At 40.5% G+C, this 24,133-nt stretch overlaps 1 protein-coding gene and 1 long non-coding RNA gene across 2 annotated transcripts; one reads left to right on the forward strand and one right to left on the reverse strand.

Moving 5' to 3' along the window:
- Positions 1-379: 379 nt before the first annotated feature.
- On the forward strand, positions 380-18,241 carry LOC113009062 (G1/S-specific cyclin-D2-like). The gene is made up of 5 exons (XM_026147127.1): positions 380-819; positions 1,739-1,954; positions 6,931-7,090; positions 9,882-10,030; positions 15,392-18,241. The coding sequence occupies exons 1-5, from the start codon at positions 625-627 to the stop codon at positions 15,554-15,556; spliced, it is 885 nt and encodes a 294-aa protein (XP_026002912.1). The 5' UTR covers positions 380-624; the 3' UTR covers positions 15,557-18,241.
- Positions 18,242-20,801: 2,560 nt separating this feature from the next.
- On the reverse strand, positions 20,802-23,047 carry LOC113009625 (uncharacterized). Its single transcript, XR_003270216.1, has 2 exons — positions 22,979-23,047; positions 20,802-21,486 (listed from the first exon to the last, which is right to left on the reverse strand). It is a non-coding gene; the product is annotated as an uncharacterized LOC113009625 (long non-coding RNA).
- Between the last annotated feature and the right edge of the window lie 1,086 nt (positions 23,048-24,133).

Consider the following 24,133-nt stretch of genomic DNA (forward strand, 5'->3'; position numbering starts at 1 on the left):
CAACGTGGTGTTAAAAGGAATTTTCCATGATGACATAGATTTCTCCACTAAAGCATAATTCATGCATTAGCCTTTCCTTTTTCATTTGCTGCCTCTCTCTTTGGGCATAGCCTCCCAGTACAGCTGTCTGGATACACACAATTACACACATGGTCCTCTCTCCATTAACTTTGATACGACTCTAGCCATCTCACAAGCTCACTCTTGGACTGAGAGCAAAAAACATAGTATTGCTGTAATGACAATGATAATCCTTAAAATTTAAAGTAATATTATATTTATTTATTTAATTTATTTTATGTTTTTGCTTGTTTGTTTTTATTAATAAGGTTTCCGGTTTGTTTTCTGCTTTCTTCCCAGACATTTATTTTGAAAGTTCGTACCGGATGTAGTGCGTGCAGCTGCGGACCATCGACTGCAGCGAGAGGAAGCGAACCGTGAGGCAGCAGGACTGGAGCAAACCCAGCAGTCTCAGCCTCATGCTTCGTCCTGGGCACTTCTCCTCCTCCTGTCCGCTGTCGAAAACACCGTAACAATATTTATTTACTTTTCCTTCATATTATTCAGTAACTAAAACAAAGGCAACAGCAAACAAAAAAACGGGGCGAAGACGGGGGCCGAGACATGGAGCTTTACTGCCTGGAGTCGGACCTAGCCGTGAGAGCCCAGCCTGACCTAAACATCCTCTGTGATGACAGAGTGTTGCAGAGTTTATTAACAATCGAGGACAGATTTTTACCTCAGTGTTCGTATTTTCAGCGGGTCCAGAAGGATATTCAGCCTTATATGAGACGAATGGTTGCAGGCTGGATGCATGAGGTTTGTGGGCATTTTATGCACTCGCGGGGCTAACCTAACCGCTTTAGCTAATTTTCAGTTTTTTGATTTGTCTTGTTTTGTTTTTGCACACTTACAAGTTATTTCTGGCTCGTTTTAGCTCGTGGAAAGTTGTCATGGATGTTAACCTGTTTGACAATTGAATAAGAATGACTCACCAAAGGCGTGGGAGAGTCGGAAATTCCACCACGAAGAAAATTCGGCTTCAAAGAAAACAGCCTAGCTGCATATTTACATTGGTTAACAGCTTCAAAGTTTGTGCTTTCTGATAATTAGTAAGTTCAGGCGACAGGGGGGGACTTATTCTTAATTTACATAATCGAAAACTCGAAAATTTCCCCTCAGAGTAATTATTATTAATTTTTTAAAAGTGACTCAGGCTCGGGGCAAGGCAGGCAGCATGAATGCTAAGCCACTTTCATTTTTTCAGCTCAAGAAAATAAGTTGATTTTGGTAAAGTTCTATCACACAAACTGTCGGAAAGTATTTGAAGAAAACATGTGGATATTTTGCACACTTTATAAGGCTTTTGGGTGGTTTATTTTATTTTATTTTTATTTTTTGATGAGTGAGGCAAGCCCCAACAAGGAAGAGAGACTGAATGGCGATGTGGGGGTTTTGCAGAACGAGTTGCTGTTGAACTAATTTGTTTCTGCCCTGCTCTGACTTTGCAGCCTTTCATGCAGGAAAAAAAAGACGTGAAAACCAGTCATTTAACCTTTAACCCGAAAACAGTACTATTTATAGCAGAATTAATAGCCACCAAAACCTGTTTTATATACAAACATATTCCTCTTTTTTTCTTTTTCTGTTTTGTTATTGTAGTTGGGTTTTTGTTTTGTTTTGGGTGTTTTGGCATAGTTTTACCTAATATATGTGTCTCCTGTTTAAACTTTTCCAGGTGTGTGAAGAGGAGAAGAGCAATGAAGACGTCTTTCCTTTAGCTATTAATTATTTGGACAGATTTTTAACAGTGATGCCCACAAGAAAGAGTTACTTGCAGCTTCTGGGAGCTGTGTGCATGTTTCTGGCCTCCAAGCTAAAGGACTGCAGGCCCATATCAGCAGAGAAACTTTGCATGTACACAGATAATTCATTCTCACCACGGGAACTGCTGGTAAGAGCAACAGTCCCATCCATTCATCCATCCAAACATTCACTCACTCACTCATGGGAGCATGAAGATGTCGTGTCACGTTTTTTCGATGACTTTATGATGCTAATGGCTGAATTGGTTTCACAGGAAGTTTCCTATTTTCCTTGTAAGTGGAGCACAATACAGCCACATCCTTTCTTTGGATCCATGTGGCCTGAAGAGACGCAGGATGCCATCTAGTGGCAGTTATGCAGTTTAGGATATGGATATCATGAGGAAGCCTGCATTTCTAGTACATATTGAGTATTTCATGCTATTAAAAACCAAACCTCCAAGCTCAAGTATTATTTTCTTACTATCATACGATTTACTACACAACCGTTAACCCAGGGATGCTTTTAAAGGCAACTTTTGGCACCATGTTGGCAGTTTAAAAGTCCCTTTAAGATAAATTTCTCTGTTAATCATTTGTTGTGTAAGAAAGATCTTTAAAAAGAAATTAAGGATAAATAACCCACCCAACACTTATCTCCATTTATTTAGCCTCCTCTTGAGCTTTTGATACTATCACATCGTCATCATCAGCAAAACAGTTTGTTTCTCACTTGCAGATGATCACGATGCTGAATTTTTTATTAATATCATAGAGCTAATTTTTTAATCCAGTTTATGTTAATTTCAGGCTCCCCTAGGTGGCTTTTTGTGACTGGAAACATTTGGCTTAGAACAGGGGTGTCAAACATAAGGCCCGGGGACCAGAATTGGCCAGCAGAGGCTCTCAATCCGGCCCATTAGAAGGCTTTGGAGCAAATGAAGGACGGCATGTATTTTCATAAGTTTTACAGCTTTCTTTCCATAGTCATTCATACTACACCAAAGTAACGAAGTAATAAACACTTAAATGCCAGAAAAGTTATTTTCTTTACTAAATGTTCCTAATTTTACACATTTATTTCTTAGGATTAAAGGCCAAAGAGTTGTGCTGACTTATTTTTCTTATATTTAAATATTAAACTTCTTTACGCTGACAGAAGGGGGAATTTCACAGATTAAAGCAGGCCACGATGTAAAATGAGTTTGGGACCGCTGGTCTATGATTTCTACAAGCAAACAAACGTTAGCTTCTGCCCTAAAAAATGTCTTGTTGGAAGTTTCCATTAAAAAAGAAATTGTCTTAAACAACTAAAAGAGTTGCAGATTTAATTTAACCACTTCAGTGCCAGAGTAATTTACATGTTGCAGTAAGATCTGCCAAACTGCTGCCCAGGCTCTCTATGGCTACATCCACACTAGCCTGGATAGATTTGAAAACGGCGTTTTCGTTTGAAACCGCTCCGCGTTCACACTAGCGTTTTCAGTCGTTTTCACAGAGTTGTGCGTCCGCATTGAAACGGCCGAAAACGCTTGGGTTCCAGTACTGCGCAAGAAGATTTGACCTGCCTCATTTCTGTCTGCCGCTTATTTACTTTCTGGCTCTTTGAAACGTGTTGAAACGTCAAAATGTTGAGGGAAAGCACCGAGTTTTTTAAATGGACTAACAATGAGGTGGAGTTGTTGCTACGAGTAACACAAAAGTAAAAGTTGCAAAAGCGCGTGAGAAATAAAGAATTTGAAGAAAAGCTATCTGGAGCATGTACAGACTGATTAATCTTTAATAGGGCTGTCAAAATTGAGAGCAAACAAAACAACTGCTGTATAATGCCCTCCGCTAACTTAGTTTAATTGGCCACATGACTGAATCATATGACTAACATGCGTCATCATTTTAGAAAGTCTTTGTTTTTGCTGTCTGCACTGCAACGCGAAAGCACCGTTTTCAAATGTATGCGTTTTCGTGAGCGCTTTCAAAACGCTGCGTTTTCCATGAGTGAAAACATCTCAGTGTGGACGGGAGGCCAGAACGGAGAGAAAACGATCCGTTTTCGAGTGAAAATGCATTAGTGTGGACGTAGCCTATGGGTCCTCCTGCTCGGCTGCAGCTGTTTAGGGAAATGACATCCATCCGATTTGATGCTCCATATTGTTGTAAGGCTCCATATTCCTGGATATCCTCACAGGATGCAGAGAGCAGGCAGCAGGAGCCTCTGGAAAATTATTGTAGCTCCTCACTCTTACAGTAAATGTGCTACCCCTGCTGGTGGCAGTTTGCCTGTAAGAGAGAAGTTTAACAATGGTAGCGGGTGGTATTTTTCATCAGGACAGATGTCCCGGAAGTGATCATACCAGTGGCAAACCTATCCCCTATTCATCTCACAATCATCTATCTACATTGAGGCTAAAATCGTGGCTCAAGAGTTGGGCGTTCACCTTGTAATCGGAAGGTTGCCGGTTCGAGCCCCGGCTTGGACAGTCTCGGTCGTTGTGTCCTTGGGCAAGACACTTCACCCGTTGCCTACTGGTGGTGGTCAGAGGACCCGGTGGCGCCAGTGTCCGGCAGCCTCGCCTCTGTTAGTGCGCCCCAGGGTGGCTGTGGCTACAATGTAGCTTGCCATCACCAGTGTGTGAATGTGTGTGTGAATGGGTGGATGACTGGATATGTAAAGCGCTTTGGGGTCCTTAGGGACTAGTAAAGCGCTATATAAATACAGGCCATTTACCTTTTTTTTTAAAATAGGGTGAAGAGAAACTGGTTATGTACAGGAAACCCACGTAAATGGGATTGACGGGTGACATTTTAGATGACAGAAAAGCGTTTCGTGGTGGGGGGGACTGTCCCCGCTGAGCGTTGGGGTTTCGGTGTGTACTACGGTTACTTTTTGTGTGACACAGAGGAAGTGAGAAATTAGAATCAGCTGTGTTCATTCAGCGTTAAAAGGGCATTAAAGAAAACTTCTCTCATGAGAAATATGAGTAGTTTTAATCCCTTTTAATTTCTTGCTGTTGATTGCAGTGATTTCTAACACACTCCAGTTAACCTTTCTCATATTTTTCTACCCATAAATGAAGAAAACCAAACAATGACGCCGTTATCGCAAAGGTTTTCTCATGGTTAACAGAATGGACCTCATGTTCCCACAGAAATTTATTGGTATCACCTTAAGTTAAGTTCAGCCCAGCTTGCCTCATATCAGGCTTATCTGATATAAGTCACACCACCTTCTTAGGAAGTGCATATCAGTTTTCTTTATCCAGTCGCCTAGACACCAGTGAAAATCCAGTGTTAGCCTCACCTGTGACATTTACTGCCAAAGTGTTAGTCTTTGTCTGTTCTAGTTATGATTTTCAGACCACCTCTTTATGTAAACACAACTTCTCTTGTCTCAGACTTTGTTTGCTCGATTTAACACTTCAAAGTAAGTTCCTACAGACCAATATGTGCATTATCAGACCCCCTGGCTTGCTTTTTTTGGGAGTTAGATTTCACAGTGGTGCCACTGGAGGCTTACTCTCTACTGGCACGTGCCGGGGTGCCAGTGCAGCACACATTTTGATAGATTTAAGAACGGAACGGTACACAGTGTTATTCAACGGAGGTTGAGTCGTTTTCACAAATGTAAAATCAAAGCGCGATGATCGCGACCGTGAATCATCTGTGAATTTCTTTTAGTTAGTGGGTTTTACATGGTGCCGTCACTTTTTGGCATCTTATTCTGTTGAAATGTTGAGTTATTTCTAGATTAAGGGGGTGGGAAATGGTAGATTTTTAGATGTTACCACCAGTGCCAGATGTAGTGGCACTGCACTGCTTTTTTGGAAAAAATGTTTTAAATTCTTTTAAAGCCAAAGATAAGCATGTTATGAACTAAAAAATGACCTTTATGTAGCTCATTTTGATTCTATAGGGGAGCAAAACAAGTGATTCAGATTTGATAGGTGTCACCACCTGCCTCGTCTTTTTAATCGTGCCTCAGTAAAACTGCACTATGCTGCACTTCTGTCTCACCTGCCTTCCCTTCGACATGTTCCCACTTATCGTCTGCAGGTACAATTCTTTCAGAAGTGCTTGGAGCAAAGTTTAGACATGAATCTGTTACTGAATGAAAGTGTATTGATGCTAGTGTTTAGCTATTCATAAAAGCGTTACAACAGTACTTCCCCTTTAGAGTGCCTATATCAATAACTCCATTTACAGGGACAGTTCGCCACACCCTTGGATTATTTTCTCCAAATTGACAGTTATTTTAAATGGCACACCTGTGCAACTTTAAATAAAAGCTCAGGTGCAGTTTGGACCCTAAACAAATAAAAAAGCAACACATGTAAGCGTTTTTTCAATGAATGGCTTCTGGAGGAACACGCACACAATCACAGCTCAGAAGAACTAAAGTGAATTCAATTTATTTTAAGGCAGCAGTGCGATGCTTTGCTCTTTTAGGACTTCTGTTTTTCTTAAAAAGAAACAGTGGCAGGTAGAAATGGCTACAGCAACCACATTTCAGTCTCTAAATTTCTCTCGTGTGGGAGGTTAGAGAAAGTGTTATTGATTGTGTTGAAAACTTGATCATAACTAATTGTTTGTCTGAGTAAATTTTAGATGTTGAAGTCTTCATTTGATGTCTCTGCTAAATAATATTTAAAAAATATAGTAAATTGGTTGGTTTTGAATGCAATGAGTTAAGATTAACAGGAAATTAGATAATGCAGTGTGTGCAGTCTTCTTGCTCTTGCAAAGCCTTGCTGTATAAAGAGTGATCTCTGTGCGGCTGCCTGTGCAGCGCTAGCTCATTGTAGAGCTGTGTTTGAGGCTTATGACAGGAAGGAAGGGGCTAGCTGTCTCATTGGCAGGGCCTCTAAGCAGGGCAAGGCTTGTCACATGCCGGCGATATGAACACAAAAGATGCAAGGAATGAGAAAGGCATGCAGATAATAAGATACAGTGAGGATAGATAAAATGAAGAAATGTTGCTCTTCTTACAGAGCTATTTCCTCTGGGAATGGAGGCAGACTAAGATCGTTTTCACGGGCGATACAGACGTGGCAGCATGCCATTTAACCCCCTGACACACACTCTTTTTTTATTTATTTATTTATTTTTAACCCTCATCCTTGTGCTTTAGGACTGGGAACTGGTTGTGCTGGGGAAGTTGAAGTGGAACATGGCCTCCGTCATCCCCAATGATTTTGTAGAGCACATCATACGAAGGCTGCCCCTCCCCACAGAAAAGGTGGTGATGGTTCGCAAGCACACACAGACGTTCATCGCCCTCTGTGCCACAGGTAATGCGGGTACCTGTTGTTTTATTTGTTTGTTTTTTTTTGTTTTTTTTTTAAATTTGTTATTATTTTTTTAATCCTTCATCTGCTCAGTTTCGTGCTTTTTAAAAAAATGTTTACTCAGACATCCACCAGAATATTCCCACACACGCAAACATTCCCCCATCGTGAGTCATCTGTGACCTCTTTCTTCTCTGCTGGCTGCCTTATCCACTTTCTACTCTTTCCACAGCCTGTAGTGAGTTTTTTTTTTGTCTTCACAGCTGCTAAAAGCTACTCAAAGTGGTCATGCACATTTCTCTTCTAAGTGCCTGGGAAAACTCCTATCAGTGCTGTGTTTAGATTAGCCACATACACGGGTAATGATAGCAATCCTATCACACACTCTGTGCTGAGTGACTCAGGTGCAGCTGAATTTTTCTGCGGTACTCCCCTTTCATTGTTTGTTGACAGAGAGACTTCCAGGTTTAAAAAGTCAGGGCAGCGATCCAGTGATCTTCCTTCCTCCTCCCATCGCCACCTTGTGTCCAAAATAAACTCTGGAAAAAGCTTACATGTCCCCCTCAGGCCTCTCCTTAGGTGAATTTTCAAGGCATTCCTTTGCCTAAACTTGGAATCCCTCTAATATTTTCATATCCTGGACAGAAATACTACTGCAGGATCACCTAATGCACATAATATACAGGAAACCTGTCTCACAAGGCTGCTTTTCTTCTGCTACCTCCTTTCCTCTTTTCTAGCTAATTCAATGAAGGAAATAAAACAAAGGGAGGTCACTTTGGTGGATTGAATTCCTCATAAATGTCAGTGCGGTCATATCTGGCTATTAAGCACTTATTTACTGGAGTAAGTTATCGGAATCAGAGGCTCCTTCAGCGAGTTTCATGCCCTGATTTTTATTTATTTTTTTATATATATATATATATATATATATATATATATATATATATATAAATAAATAAAATCAGGGCATGAAACTCGCTGAAGGAGCCTCTGATTCCGATAACTTACTCTAGTAAATAAGTATATATGGGTGTGTTTCAGTGGTCACTTCTGCTATTCATAAGCAGCTGCTTATATCCAAGCACAAAGCACCCGCAGTGGAAAAAAAAAAGAGGCCTGCTGTGGTTGTGCAGTAATGTAAATGTTTGGAGTTTTATATGGAGTTGAGATGTTATTATTATATTGGAGGAGCTCCTCCTATGGACAGCTGGCCCCTGGAGGAGAAGATGGGTGTAGCACAGCTGGCTAAAAGCTATCAGGCCACTGGGACTGGTTTACATTGGCTTTTCTCTATGGGCCTTAAAGAAAGGGGCTCCCTCCCCCCCCCGGAAAAAAATGGCCACCTTAAAATAAATCAGCAATTGAAAGTCTTGTGAGCAGTTTCAGGTAGGAATTATTTTCTTACCAGCCTGTTGTGTCGCCATCTACCGGTGACTTGCTTATCAACGACTGCTTTTAGGCAGTGAATGGTAGACCTTGGAGAGAAGGTAGTTCCTACATCCAACTTAACTTGACAAACTTCATGGATTTTTTTTTTCCTTTTGAATAACTAGATCATGATTTCACTTTTTAAAAGAGCACCACATATTTTGTTCAAAATTGGTGCCAAACGCCAGTCCAGTAAGTTTCTTTTTAGCATGACATTGCCCATCTTTGCCAGAAATCAGGATGTTTCAGTCAACGACGCAAGAAGACAAAAAGCTGTCGGTTATGTAGAGTAATATCTTGGCACATTTGTGTTTTACTTGGTTGTACCAAAGAAAAGTCCCTTAAACACTTTGTTTAAAAATGGTAAAAAAAAAAGGAGCTCTAAAGCAGCAGTCCCCAACCTTTTTTGTGCCACAGACCAGATAAATACAACAAAATAAAATGATACGACCAAGACAAAAACTAGAGTGTTTTGCAAATATAATAATAAACACAAATTCACTGTGTGATTGTGTAACTTTATTAGCAGCGTCCTCCTGAAATGCGCCAACAACATTGAGAGTAACATCCTCCCCTCTGCACCTTAATCCTCTCTGGTCGCTATGGTAATGCGTAAATATTTCTTTCAAAATAAGACACAACTACAACATGGGAAAAGACAGAGTTAATGATAAAACCTGAAAACCATAAATTTCACACCCAAGCCTCAACTCTCATGGCCCGATACCAAAGAACTCACGGACCGGTCTGGGGGTTGGGGACTGCTGCTCTAAAATCAAAGATAAGAGAAATCCCAGCCAATCACAGGACAAAGAGGGTGTGAAGGAGGGATTATTTGTTTTGGGAAGTTACTGCCCTACGTATAAAAGACAATGAGGTGGGATTGCTGAAGCTCCTTGCCGTTACTTAATCGAATAACCAAGCGGTGGAAAGGACTTCTCACAATCAGCCCTTGCTGGTTTTCCTTGTTGTTCTCTCCATGTCCGCCTCCTTTTCTGCCTCCTCCCAGGCCTGTTGTCACTTAAGTCTCTGAGACTTGGATGCAGACCGAAGGGAGTCGTGCCTGGAACTCATTGCTCAGCGAGTAGGAGGATTCCTACTCTGTTTTTCTAATCACAGCTGAAGTTCCTGTGAAGGACGCCACACAGGTTCCACTGTGGAGCTTCGTCTGCTGAAATCCAGACTGTGGGAAAATCAGATTCAGCTGTAAAGCATGTATGATGGAGATGATTCAGACGTTTCACCTCTTTTGCATCTGTGACACTTCCTCTGGGCGGATTTAAGTAATGTTGCTCTATGTGTCACATGAGGATGTAATTTCCATGTGTCACTGTGGCTTAATGCTCTCTCTTTCCCTCACCAGATGACCGCCTTGCTATGAACCCTCCTTCTATGATAGCCTCTGGCAGCATGGGAGCCGCTATCTGTGGCCTGCAGTTGGACCACACTGACCAGAGGCTGAGTCGAGACAACCTGACAGACCTGCTGGCCAAGATCACCAACACGGAGGTGGTGAGTACCACAGCGGGGAAATTTATACTCGACAGCAGGAATTACTCAATACTTTCAGCGCTTCGAAACAATACGCTGTTAATAGCGATCATTGCAACATCTCACGACAGCAGCATAAAAGGCTCTTTAGTAAACAACAGTGATGACTTCAGTGGTGGCAGGCTGAAGCTATTTACTTTTCATGGAGAGAGGGAGAGCAAGCATTTGGCTGCTGGCTGGGGAGACAGACTGCTGCTATAAAGAGCAGAGGGAATGTCTTCTTAAAACTCAGAGCCCACATTCTTGTGGTACGACACATGCAATTTCTTTGCAGGACTCCTACTTTAGCTGTGTGCCCCTCCTGGTGGAGGAATACGTATGCACTGAAGGCAAGAAGCATCTTTTCCAGTGAAGGATGATGCAGACACAGAGTTACTTGCAACAGACTAACTTCAGTGTTTAGTGTAACTTGCTGAGCTTTAAAATATCAGACAATACTGCACAAATCTCAAAGTGTGTGACATGCATCTGCAACTAGTTTTTATTGTTTTGAGGTTTTACAGACACCTGACCACTAACCACGTGATGCTAACTTGGTGTTCTGGATATGTGACAGTGTAGGGTCAAGTAAAGAAGGCCCAGAGACCAGTCGCCAAAAATGTGCGCACTCTGAGTTTTAGTGAAAACTTCCTAACAGCTGCTGGATCTTTGCATGGAAGACCTGTCTACAAATACTTGCCAGCTACTCTCTGAGCAGGAGTGAAACTGAAAAGTGAAACTGCGAACGCGGAACGTTTACCTTCAAAGTAAAAGTTCCACTTTAAAAGAAAAAAATAAATAAATAAATTTTTGGGTGTTTAAGCCTTAGACAGAAGCAAGGAATGCCTCTAAACCAGCACAACTTTTTCTCTGAAGGCGAACGTACTTTCACTTCCTCGGCTAGTACAAGTGTTTGTAGACAGGTTGAGCAAACTGCAGTTGACTGCAGAAATCTTCTAGCAACCTCAATCACTCGCCAACTACGTTTTTTTCCACACTATAAGGCGCACTTAAAATCCTTTAATTTTCACAAAAATTGACAGTGCGCCTTATAATCCGATACAACTATTGTATGAATCTGGTTGTGCTTACTGACCTCGAATCGATTTTGTGTGGTACACGGTACTCAAAAATCTCTCAAATGTTTTAGTGCGACTTTAGTAAGCTACGAAGCCACACCACTTAATGGATTGTGGGAGCATTACAGCTACCGTAGTCAGGTAGCCGTAATGCTCCCACAGTTTTGGGTCCAAAACTCCGTCTGTTTCAGGTCCCAAAGTCAAACTAACACTGCGGCATCACTGACAGTTAAAAACTGTCTAAATTCTTTCATCTTTAATAAAATCATCAGAGTTGCTGCTTTACCAGGTTTCACAATTAAGTTTGACATTTAGGCATCAATGAAAACAGAATTGATGAAATTTAATGGAGTTAGAAATTAGCAGGAAGTTAGCTCCCTATTTTCCACCTAAGCATGACATAGCATGTTCTGACTGGGAGATTTCTGAAAAAATTAAAACGTACAGCTCTGCTATCACTTCCAACAGAAATGAAGACAGAAAATTTAACAGCAGTGGCGTTTGTAGGGTTACTGAAGTTGGACTAGCTGCTATATAATGATGTGCTACGTGATCGCTAGCATCACAGCTATGTTAGCATGACATAAACACAGTGAAGCTGGAGGATGAACACTAACTTTTGAGATAATCCATCCACAGTACGAGATTAGTCATTAATATACTGCAACAACACGGGAGTAGAGCAGCTGCGAGAGAATTCAACATTAATTAATTAATGGTACGGAAGTGGAGGAAGCAAGAAGAATGAGATGAGTAAAGTTTGATTTATCTGACTGTTTTGTTTTGCTTAATTCTGCTTATAATCCGGTGTGCGTTATGTATGAAAACCGACCTGTTCATCGACAGTGTGGCTTATGGTCCGAAAAATACGGTAGTTTGTAAAATCTGCTAATTAAAGTATCAGAAGCCCAGTGGTCTGCTCGGCCTAAGCACTGGGATTTGTTTTTTAATTTTTAAAAGGAGTAGTCTAAGCTAAGCTAACTAGTGTGTTTTATTAGCCCATCATTGGTTTTACACATGAATAAAATTTGAAAAAATAAAGAAGTCTAAAAGCAAGTAAATAAAGAGCAAAATGCTACAAATTAATATTTTTTTCAATCAGTTAGACTGACATCTGTCTAATAACTGTACATTATGGTAGGATAGATGATGGTTTCACGCCTTGGCAAACACAGCTCCATTTTTGCCACATGATTACTGTTAAATGGGATCTGTAGCACTAATAAAATTTATTTTGTGCAACATGAAAGGCCCCTGGGGAGAGAAAAAAAAACACTGCCAAGGGACTCAACTGTTCGCTGACAGCCACGCTTAATCTAAGTCGGAGAATTTCATGCATCATGCCTGTACTGAGTGCTTGGATCGTAAGATTACCAAGTTTTGGATTAGTTTGCACTTTTTTCCTTGAACGTCCAGACGGCTTCAAATAAGACGGGCAAACTTACATGACCTTATAAATGATGGCGTGCACTACCAGGGTAGATGTGCCATCATAATGCCATTTTTACAGTTCATCAGTGTGCACTAGGAGATGTTGTAAACTGTAAAGACATACAACTGTGTGTATCTGTGGGCAAGATGTACAGTGGGGCAAAAAAGTATTTAGTCAGCCACCGATTGTGCAAGTTCCCCCACTTAAAATGATGACAGAGGTCAGTAATTTGCACCAGAGGTACACTTCAACTGTGAGAGACACCTGTCCACAGCTGCAAACAGTCAGACTCCAAACTCCGCCATGGCCAAGACCAAAGAGCTTTCGAAGGACACCAGGAAAAGTATTGTAGACCTGCACCAGACTGGGAAGAGTGAATCTACAATAGGCAAGCAGCTTGGTGTGAAAAAATCAACTGTGGGAGCAATCATCAGAAAATGGAAGACATACAAGACCACTGATAATCTCCCTCGATCTGGGGCTCCACGCAAGATCTCATCCCGTGGGGTCAAAATGATCATGAGAACGGTGAGCAAAGATCCCAGAACCACACGGGGGGACCTGGTGAATGACCTGCAGAGAGCTGGGACCAAAGTAACAAAGGTCACCATCAGTAACACACTACAACGGCAGGGAATCAAATCCCGCAGTGCCAGACGTGTTCCGCTGCTGAAGCCAGTGCATGTCCAGGCCCGTCTGAAGTTTGCCAGAGAGCACATGGATGATACAGCAGAGGATTGGGAGAATGTCATGTGGTCAGATGAAACCAAAGTAGAACTTTTTGGTATAAACTCAACTCGTCGTGTTTGGAGGAAGAAGAATACTGAGTTGCATCCCAAGAACACCATACCTACTGTGAAGCATGGGGGTGGAAACATCATGCTATGGGGCTGTTTTTCTGCCAAGGGGACAGGACGACTGATCCGTGTTAAGGACAGAATGAATGGGGCCATGTATCGTGCGATTTTGAGCCAAAACCTCCTTCCATCAGTGAGAACTTTGAAGATGAAACGAGGCTGGGTCTTCCAACATGACAATGATCCAAAACACACCGCCCGGGCAACAAAGGAGTGGCTCCGTAAGAAGCATTTGAAAGTCCTGGAGTGGCCTAGCCAGTCTCCAGACCTCAACCCCATAGAAAATCTGTGGCGGGAGTTGAAAGTCCGTGTTGCTCGGCGACAGCCCCAAAACATCACTGCTCTCGAGAAGATCTGCATGGAGGAATGGGCCAAAATACCAGCTACTGTGTGTGCAAACCTGGTAAAGACCTATAGTAAACGTTTGACCTCTGTTATTGCCAACAAAGGTTATGTTACAAAGTATTGAGTTGTATTTTTATTATTGACCAAATACTTATTTTCCACCCTGATTTACGAATAAATTCTTTACAAATCCTACCATGTGGATTCATGGATTTTTTTTTTCACATTCTGTCTCTCACAGTTGAAGTGTACCTCTGGTGCAAATTACTGACCTCTGTCATCATTTTAGGTGGGGGAACTTGCACAATCGGTGGCTGACTAAATACTTTTTTGCCCCACTGTATATAGAGATAGATATATTAGTCATAGTCACTGGTATAGCTTTTCTTTAAATATTGATTACTGAGAAAAAGTACTCTCAGAGGGCATCTATACTGGGTAGGTAGTTTTTTGCTGCAGCACAACAGTCACACAGATTTCAGGATAGAAATCCATAACGGCCTTAGAAACGGCACTCTTAGCTTGTGGTTGCGCTGCCATGGTGATGTGGGCCCCGCGACCCAGCCGGCCGTCACAACAGGCACTCCGTCTGCAGCCCATCAGGTTCCAATTATTCGTGCATTTTAAAGGAATGTTGGCCCCTCCGCAAGTTCTGCTCATTCCTTAAGAGTCCTGCAGCCGGCTCAGAGAGGCAGACCTCCCACATCTTTCGCACAGACCTGCAGGGGGGACGGAGACTGAGGGAGACGAAGAGAGGATCCCTTTTAATAAGAAAAGCCGTCCAAAAACATCCGGTCCCACTGTCCTATATTCTGTTTTACACCCTAACTCAGAGGGTTAGGGTGCAGCAGGTCAAAGCCATTTCCTCTAAGACCTCCACATGGGATTGACCGTGAAGTAAACCCAAGGGAGGGTGGAGGAAGGGAGTCCAGAGTTCCCTGACACTCCCCAGAGCTCGTGTGGGAGTCCTTCAGCTTGTACCACAGACATGCACATGTCCGGTGCCCGCTGTGCAGCTCGCTGCTCCGTGCCACTGGTATCGGAGTGTGCTGGCACCCATTGTTCTGGTCATGATGCAGACAGGACCACCTACCGCAGCAGAACATAATTCCCCGCTGGTATGCCATGCATGTGACCAAAGCTGTTAAACAACTCGCATGTCAAATGCAGCTGAAATTCCAACATTTTGCACACTAGTGTCTGCTACAGGTGCACAGATTAAGTGAGCAGACTGCCGGGGAATGGGGGGTGTATTTACAGTAACACGGCTATAGTAGAGCAGAGAGAGCCAGTTAAAGGGCATGTGTATGCCGTCAACTTTTGCTGTGGAAGCCATAAAAATAACTTAAATGTAACATTTCTGTACTTTTATTTCTTTTTGCTTTATGTGCATGAATAGTGATACATTTTAAATCCTTGAACAGATTTTGAGTGATAACTCAAAAAAGGATTTTTCCTAAATCAAAGGCTTGACTTCAGTTGCCACACAATATAGTGCTAAACATTGCAAACCTGCAAAAATGAATCTTGGATGGAGGGGATTATGTGTCTTTAAAGCACCCAGACGCTAGCAGAGGTTTGATGGAAGGGTGTGTTTAACCGCTGCTGACCCTTTTTAAAATTGTTCCAGGATTGTTTGAAGGCCTGCCAGGAACAAATAGAGCGTGTGCTGACCACCAGCCTGCAGCAGGGGCAGCAGTACCGGCAGGAGACCAGCGTCCGGGCCGGCAGCAAGGCAAGGGAGCAGCAAGACCAGTCCAGCACCCCGACAGACGTGCGCGACATCAACTTATGAGCTCCCGACGCCACCGGACTCGCACAACACTCATGTTTGCCAGCCAATGAACTGACAGGAGTGAGGGCTTGTGAGCTGCCAGTAGATCTGCATCAAGTCACCACCTACACCCCCACCCCCTGTTGAGTGATGGTGTGACAATCGATGAACTTTTAGAAGTTTCTAGTTTTTCTTTTTCCTTTTTTTTCCTGTTTTTTTTCTTTCTTTTTTTTTTTTTTTTGTTGCCCCATTCACACCTGGTTTGGGTGTACTTTCACCTTTTTTGTACGGGCCACATGTAATCAAACAGCTACTTTAAAAAAAAGGAAAAAAAGAAAGGATTAATTCTTGAAAACTTGATAGTGCCTTAGGTTTCGAGAAAGGAAACCTGAATATATTTTCATACTTGAAAAAAAAACAACATAATTTTATGAAATATACATATTCCTTTTGATAATACCTAGCAAAGTGAATTTAATACTGTATATTTAGTATTTAGTTATGTTACTCTTTAAATATCTCTTAGCAGTTATCAATTAATAGTTTTAATGGGATGTTTCCTTTTCTGGAAATCCATATAGTAGTGATTCAAATGCTGATAATAAATACAAGGCATTTAAACCAAGCTGATATCCAACCAGAGGAGCTCTACTGCAGCTAGCTGCTCTGCCTACCATACTGTGCACCTGTAGTACTGCTTACTATTTATGCAGAAGCGTGCTGGCTAGGAGTGGGCTGGGCCTGCTCAACATAGGGAAGGACATGAAGATGGTTTCAGGCGTGCATTAGATGTGCTGACAGGACCGTATGTTCGTGTATTTGCATTCAGCAAAGATATGCCGTCGTTTGTGTGGTGTTTTTATAGGTGAAGCTTGTACATAGTGGAGGGCGCAGATGATGAAAGAGGAGATCTGGCAAGTGTCTTACCAAGTTTGAGAGAGGACTGGAGTAAGTGAAGGGTGTGTTGGTAGGTTTTTAGAATAAAAGAGAGCATGAGGAAAGTGGGTTAAAATGCAACAAGTGTGGATTGATGATTATTTTAAGCTTTATGATGTTCATGCAGCTGCACGACACTTGAGTGACACGCAGGAGGAGGAATAATAATAATCCCTGGTGATGTCCGGTTGGGTGGGGGTCGGTTCGGTGCACTGCAGTTTCTCGTGTTCAGCAGTTATACCATTTTTATTCTTTTATCCTTATTTTTTGCAGAGAGGGCGATTTGGAACAATATCGATGCACTTTTAAAAACACTCCTTAAGATCGGTAGGGGGGATCGTGGTTGAGGAGAGTTCAGAGAGGGTTTTAGGGGTCTTTTTTTCTTTTTTGGTTTTATTAGTTTTTCTTTTAAGTTATTAGGATTTTTTTTCCTGGGCTGGATTCCCATGGGGGTAACACACGTTTATCTTGAAAGCTCGACCCCTACAGGTGAGTAGTCATAGGATAATAATCGGTGTTATAGTGTAATTGTTTATAAACCAAGAAAAGCCAAGTCATGTTTAGACTTCAGTGCATTTATTTAACTCTTGAACTTGAATTTTTTTTTTCAAAGCAACTCCAACCCTTTTCCGCTAGTTCTTTAAAATAGTTACAGTCTGTATCCTAAATATTCTTGTTCGTGTTTTGTTTGTGTCTACACCGCTTTCTGAAGTTTTAAAACTGCCATGTGTGCGAGTTTTACATGTATTGAATTTCTCGTTAGACCAGAAATGTAGTTTCTAAATCGTACTCCTGCATGCTCAGTTTGTACAAAAAAAATCCACAAAAAATAAGCCAAATGCTCCCCCTCTGAAAGAATGCTTTAAGCTGAAAGATGTTTATGCTTTTAAAGGTTTTGTTCATGATTTTTAAAAGCAACAATTCCAAAGTAAGTAAAGATAGATTATATACGTCATTCTCTTGCTGCTACGAAGCTTTTCTTTTCTAGTCTTACACAAAGATGCCTTATTGTCATTCACACGTGTGCTGCTATATTATGAAATATTGTGTATGTAACAAGTCTTTTGCTTATTTTGTGTGTGTGTTTGTGTGTGTATGTATATGTGCGTGTGTGTGTGTGTGTCATCGTACATGTACCGGAGGGAACGTAACAGTTTGGTGCGTGACTGGAAGTAATCGTGTTTGCCAATCTCTTTTGATTAGCATGTTTTATTCCTCTATTGATTTGTAACTTTGTAATCTATCATATTCTTGCTGCTTCTGTGTAATGTTTGTGTACCTCAGGTTAATTTGGACGGACAGAGCGAGAACCCATCTCATTACCTCATCACACACACTCACTTCACATCACACACGTCTTTCACTCTTAATTCATCGGACGGGTTTTACTTTTATGGGGGGGTTTTCACCCCCTCTACCTTCCCTCCTTTCCCTCCTTTCTGGGTAAGACAAATATCCACCACCAGGTGTCCCTGAGCAGTTACAAGTGCCTATAGCCTACTTTAAAACCATTTCATATATCTGGTGCTAAACTAAGAACGGCCTATACTGTATGTGATGCACGTGCCAGAAAGAGTTTTGATCAGTTCATTGGAATATTTTTGTTTTCCTGAGGTACCCATTTATTCAGAGTTTAAACCATCAGAATGTTTTATCTTTGTTTGGTGTGGTTGTTATTCCCAACTGCTCTCCCACTATCCCCCCTCCCCTCAAGTTCAGCCACACAATGTACCTCAACAATTTGTCCTCAATAAATTGGCTAAAAATCAACCAGCTTTTTTTGTCTTTATTTCCACTTCCACAATCTTAATTATGTGTGATGATACCACTCTTATTGTCAGCAGAGGGCGACAAAACCACAAGCAACATGTAAGTAGGTGAAAATTATGGACAACAGGTAGCAGAATGTTTCTGTGTGGCATTAAAGCTAAACATGGAAACGGGAGTAAAAAATACTGCATGTTATATGAATATCATCATATCCTGCTACCTAAAATAAGATTTTTTTTTATCAAAGCCAAATATAAAATGTGTAATTCACATAAAGAATAAAGTACAATTTGTTTGCTCAGGCAGTATCTTGTTTATATTCCAGAGTTTTCTTCTACCTCATCAGAAAGGTAACACTAAGTCCTGTCACCAGGTAAATTTCAAAATAATATATTCTAGAGGGTTTTGTATGTTCTAACATAGAAACACCACACATGATTTTAAAAACGTACTTAAAAAAATGGTCTCGCTATTATTTTTCTTTGTTTTGTTTTAGCAACAGGGTGGATATGTGTATAGGAAAGGGTTACAAAAAGACTTTATAAAATAATCTCGCACAGACACACACTCACAAGCCACTAGGTTTTGGTCAGAAAACAGAAAATATCCAGTGAGTAGCAGTTCTGGAAACTGCACAAGCACAGGAACTGCAGGACCTAGGATTGAGCAGCTCTCTCTGCAGCTGGATCCTTAACTTCCTGTCTGACATTTCACTCACGTGTGCTGGACCAGTGTACCAGCACATGTGATGTGACAATAAAAGTGAATTTATTTGATGTGATTTGACTTCTCTAGTTGAAAATACTTTATTGATGCTAGACGTCAGAGGTGATGGCTTTGAGCTGATAGGAAGGCAACCGCGAGTCTAATAACCACTTGTAGCAACCAAGGTATGCAGAAGAGCATCTCTGAGAACATTGAAACATCTTGAAGCAGATGGGCCACAGCAGTGGAAAACTACTGTGAGCTAACAGGAAATGGAGGCTACAGTTCACTTGCTGAGCCTCGTTCTGCCGGAGGTTTCTTCCTGTTAAAAAGGAGCTTTTTCCTTCCTGCTGTCACCAAGTGCTTGTTGATAGTGCTTGCTCATATATCAATATCAATGAGAAAAAAATAATTAAATATGTATGTGTGTGTACATATGTCCGCACAAATACATGTTACTTATGGAGCGATTGATGATTGTCATATTTCACGAGAGTAATTGATGGTGACTAATTATGTTGAATGTTTTAAAGCACAGGATCACAGTTAGACGGCGAAGGTCAGCTAGTGATACAAGGCTGAACCAGCTCTACCTACACAAGCATCTTCTGAGACTTCCATTCAGCAAAATATGTCCAGGTTTGGATGTTATTTAAAGAATATGCATTTGAGTGGTATAGTTATTCTAACTTGTTAAACTTTGAGATTAATTAAATATTTATACATTACACATTTGGCTTTGTCTGCAAAGGACAAGGAGGAAATTATCAACAGAGATGCTTCATTTCTTCAACTAGTTGTTTGCACTTCTTCTACAGCCTTTTTCTTTTTCCCTTTTCCTCCTCTGGACTATTTAAAAACAGAAACACAGACCTCTCTCATGGTTGTCCAAAATAGGTCAAGCACCAAAACAACACCACTTTAAACCCTCTGAGGAACTAATGGTTTTACGGACAGGTTTGGGAAGGATGACACAATGTTTCGGAGGATGCTGGCCATTAGGCGTTGTGAGACTTGCTATGAAATTTTTCATGAGGTAATAAGTGGGGTTATGTTTAGATATTTTATATTTATTTGCACAAAAGAATAGCAATGCATACAAATATAGTTTGTATGAGATGATGGCAGAATTGAATTTATTCTAGAAATGCTGTGGTTCTTGTTAATCTGATAAATGTTGGTGAATCAAACCTGGACATACTAGTATGATCCATAATTCAATTAAAACTATACAGATCCTTTTTAGATTATTGATCCATCAGGTAAGTCTGTGTACATGTCTATTTTGAATCTCCTGGCAGCTTTTGGACTCCACAAAACAGCTCTTGTAATCACACACTAAGAAAAGAGAAGAATAATCAAAAACAATTCATGGCTAAGTTCTTCCCTCAAAATTGAAGTGTTCAGTCCTAGTTCAGGCTTGCCGCTGAATTGTGGTAATCTGCACTGCAAAAACATTAATTTAAATGAATGATGAAATTCTGCCTTTGTATTATTATTATTCCTCACCTAACGATTTATAACTGGAACTGGTTGTGATAACAATTAACACTGTGTTCTTAATATCTCTGAAGATCGGTAACGATAACACATAAATTCAAGTTGAGTCAACAACTTCCCTATAGGACTTATTGTTGGTGCAACTTAGCTGAATCAACGGGTGATATTGCACTCTTACAATCTTGGAATCTAAATTATGAATGAACACGTAAGTTAAGCCAGCTATTTACTTACAACCAGATGTTTGCCTCAATCATTTTGTCAAGAGGAAAAATGAAGTAATAAAGTGGCCTTTGGTAAGTAAATACTTTAACCCTTTAAAAATAAATAAATAAATAAAAGCAGCACTTTTAGGTGAGTTTAGTCCTTTATTTTTGTAGTCTTTAGTTTTAACTTTGTAGGAAGAAGTACAGAGTCTGTTCTGACTTCTTCAAGATCAAATCCATGGTGAAGAAGAAGAACTTAAATCCTTGGTGAGACAGTTCCTCCTGGCATATTTCAGAGTGAATGGAGTTGGACTTTTGATCCTTCCAAGATGTAAGTCAGTATGTGAAGGCCACAAGTTGTACAAGTTTTAGGTTGTATGGAGAAATGATGATCTGAGAGAACACTAACAATGGGGGGTTTTGGCAGGTGGATGTCTACTCGATTTTACAGAGGTGAACCATCTTAAAACAACACGCACACTTCCTGGGAGTCTGACACTCATTGTATTTGGGAAGTATACACCAAGATACACTGTAAACACTTTTGAGCTAGCAGAACACAGTAAACCCTCTTGTACAATGTAATTAATTGATGTTTTGGTCATCTTAGAACATCGCTGATGGTATTTCCATTTACATAAAATGAGAGAAGTTCTCCAGCTTTTTATTGGAATGCATTTGAGTGCACAGATGTTGCTGGACGTTAGTGTGAATGGCTGTCTGTCTCTGTGTTTGTCCTGGAACCGACTGGCGACCTCTCCAGAGTGTACCCTGCCTCTCGCCCCATGGCAGTTAGGTTAGGCCCCAGCCCCCTGTGACCCTGCACTGGATGATCTGAGGAGGATGGATAAATAGGTATAAGTCCCTGTTCTAAAAACCTCTTCTCTTTTTTTGTTTTGTTTCTTAAATCATAAAAATTTTCCATGATAAACTTCCAAATGCACAGTGAAGTCTGCCTGGCTGCATATTTAACCTCAAGTACCAGGATGGGACAACATGCACATTAGAGTAGGGCTGGGCGATATGAGAAAAATCTAATATTATATTTTTCTGTTATATCACGATACACAATATATCACACAATATATCATAAAATGTTTAAATAACCTCCAAAAACAAATGTTATTTTCAACCATATAGTGAGTAAAATTGCGCTGGACTCATTCAAATTGGCCATTATATTTTTTAATGTGTATATATATATATATATATATATATATATATGTATATTACATTGAATAAAAAATCTAAATTAATTGAATATTTTATTTAAACCACCAGTTTCACACAGAACTTTTCACAAATATGAATACTGTCACAGGAAGTCTCTTTTGGTGGTCAATGAGAGATGATAGCTACAAAAAGTACATCTAAAAAGTACATCATCTCACAGGACAAAATTAAACAAGTGAAATAAAACAGCTGCTCTTGTGTGCTTATAACATATAAAAATTGTAAAATGAAAAATGTGATGACCTCAAATTACAGAAACAACAGTCTAGTGACTTTTTATTTTATTTTAATCAAATTAATAACAAAATATATTTTTTATTTTTATATTACTGTTTAAATCCAGTTTTTAAAAGTATGTAATCCATAGTATGTTACTAAAACCGTTGTTAATACATCTACAAACTCTGTGACATCATGTTGAATTTATAGCACAGTGTAACTTAAAAATATGTAGAAGTAATTTCTATTTGATGTAGAGATCTGACAGAACATGTCTGTTCACTCATGAACTTTTTTGAAAACTTGAGTGACACTGATGGAATACACTGTAATTTAGCTTCAAACAATGTTCGAGGACAGGACTAGTGATGGCCAAATGAAGCATTCTGAAGCACTGAGGCTTGTATTGAAAAAGGGTTGGGGGGGGGGGTGAAAAAATTGTTGTTCATTTGTTTAATAAATAATTTAGATCAATAAACTTTCCTTGTTTAAACATGCACAACGGTTTGGTCTTTCTTTACTTGTGACTTTTTGATGTTGTTAAATACAATAAGTGAAAAATACACATTATATACATATAATGCTGTACAACGCATTATTGAGTATGCTTCTGCTCTGAGGTCCTGTCTCCATGTATTTATGCAATTTATCACTGGACAGCTATGTTTATAAATACCGTAATACTATATTAGGCTGTGACGGAGTTACACCGTCCCGAGCCGCAGACAGCCGATCTGGGCGCATACACGCACCACCATTAGTTTCTACAATCACCGTGGCCGCGCGTCTTTTCGTCGACCGGGCAGATAAACAAAAGGGGTGAGGGGTATATGGTGAGCAGCGCAGAGGGTGGCCAACATATTTTCCCACTTACCTTTTAATAAAGCCGGTCGCAGAGACGCGCTGTGATCGCCGATTATGCGGGGTTATGCAAGCCGATGGCATAGTGTTCCGGGGTTTAAATAATGGGTTCGCGCGCGCTTGGAGGGTCACGTGAACTGCATTATTTTTTGGTTTGTTTTGTGTTATTGTGAAACACTGTAGGCTGCCTGGAAATAAATGTCTGTATATACATATATGTATTGTATGAATACAGCAGGAAATAAGCTGAGGGGGAAAGACTGTTTGATAAAAGAAATAATAAAGAGATGACCATTACGCCTAGTGGGAGGGGCTATGGGGTATAAGAGAAGGCGGTCAGGGCCTACCTGTGTTCTTCTCTCCAGAGAAAATAGAAGTCAGTTCTATTTTCTTTGTAAATAACTTTTTGTGCACCTGGGAGGCCGGCAGAATAAATTATCCTCACTGAATGCTTTCTGACTACGCCTGGATTTGTTCGGGAGAAGCTTAGGAGAGGACCCCGCGACATAGGCAAATTTTCTTACAGCCACCCGTGACTCTGGCCAAACGGATCAAGCCTCAACACAGTGCTTTTGAAGCAGTGTGTTGTTTTGTTGTTGTTTTTTTGACACACGCATCGAAACGGGCCATCACTAGACAGGACCAAAAATAATTTTAAAAGAAGTCAATGTCTAAAGTACAGCTTTGAAACACCTTCATAGAGCCCGCAGAGCACTTAAAAAAAGAAAAACCTGGCATCTGTTCTGCAAAATATGGGGAAATTATAAGACCATTACTGAAACCTTTGCACCATATAAGAGTTTAAAGAAATGCAAAGAATAAATTAAAATATTAAGTTGCAACATAAAAGAAAAAAAATGAGGGACGTCCTTATAATTCAAACAATTCTGAAGAAGTCTGAAAAGCCCAGCAAACAATAGGCTAAATGACAAATTAAGTTCTATCAGTCTCGTGGTTTGGGATCCATGAGCAAGCTCATCAGAATCGCGTTTATTGGCCATGTATATGCGCATACACATACAAGGAATTTGGTTCCAGTAGATGGTGACTCTCAAGCACAGCAATGTAAATCTCAACAATGTAAGCAACACAATACACACACACACACACACACACACACACACACACACACAAAAGCAGTGTAAGGGGCATGAGCCTTCTCCTGAAT

The sequence above is a fragment of the Astatotilapia calliptera genome, chromosome 17 (genome assembly GCF_900246225.1).
Source record: "Astatotilapia calliptera chromosome 17, fAstCal1.2, whole genome shotgun sequence".
Classification (NCBI taxonomy): domain Eukaryota; kingdom Metazoa; phylum Chordata; class Actinopteri; order Cichliformes; family Cichlidae; genus Astatotilapia; species Astatotilapia calliptera.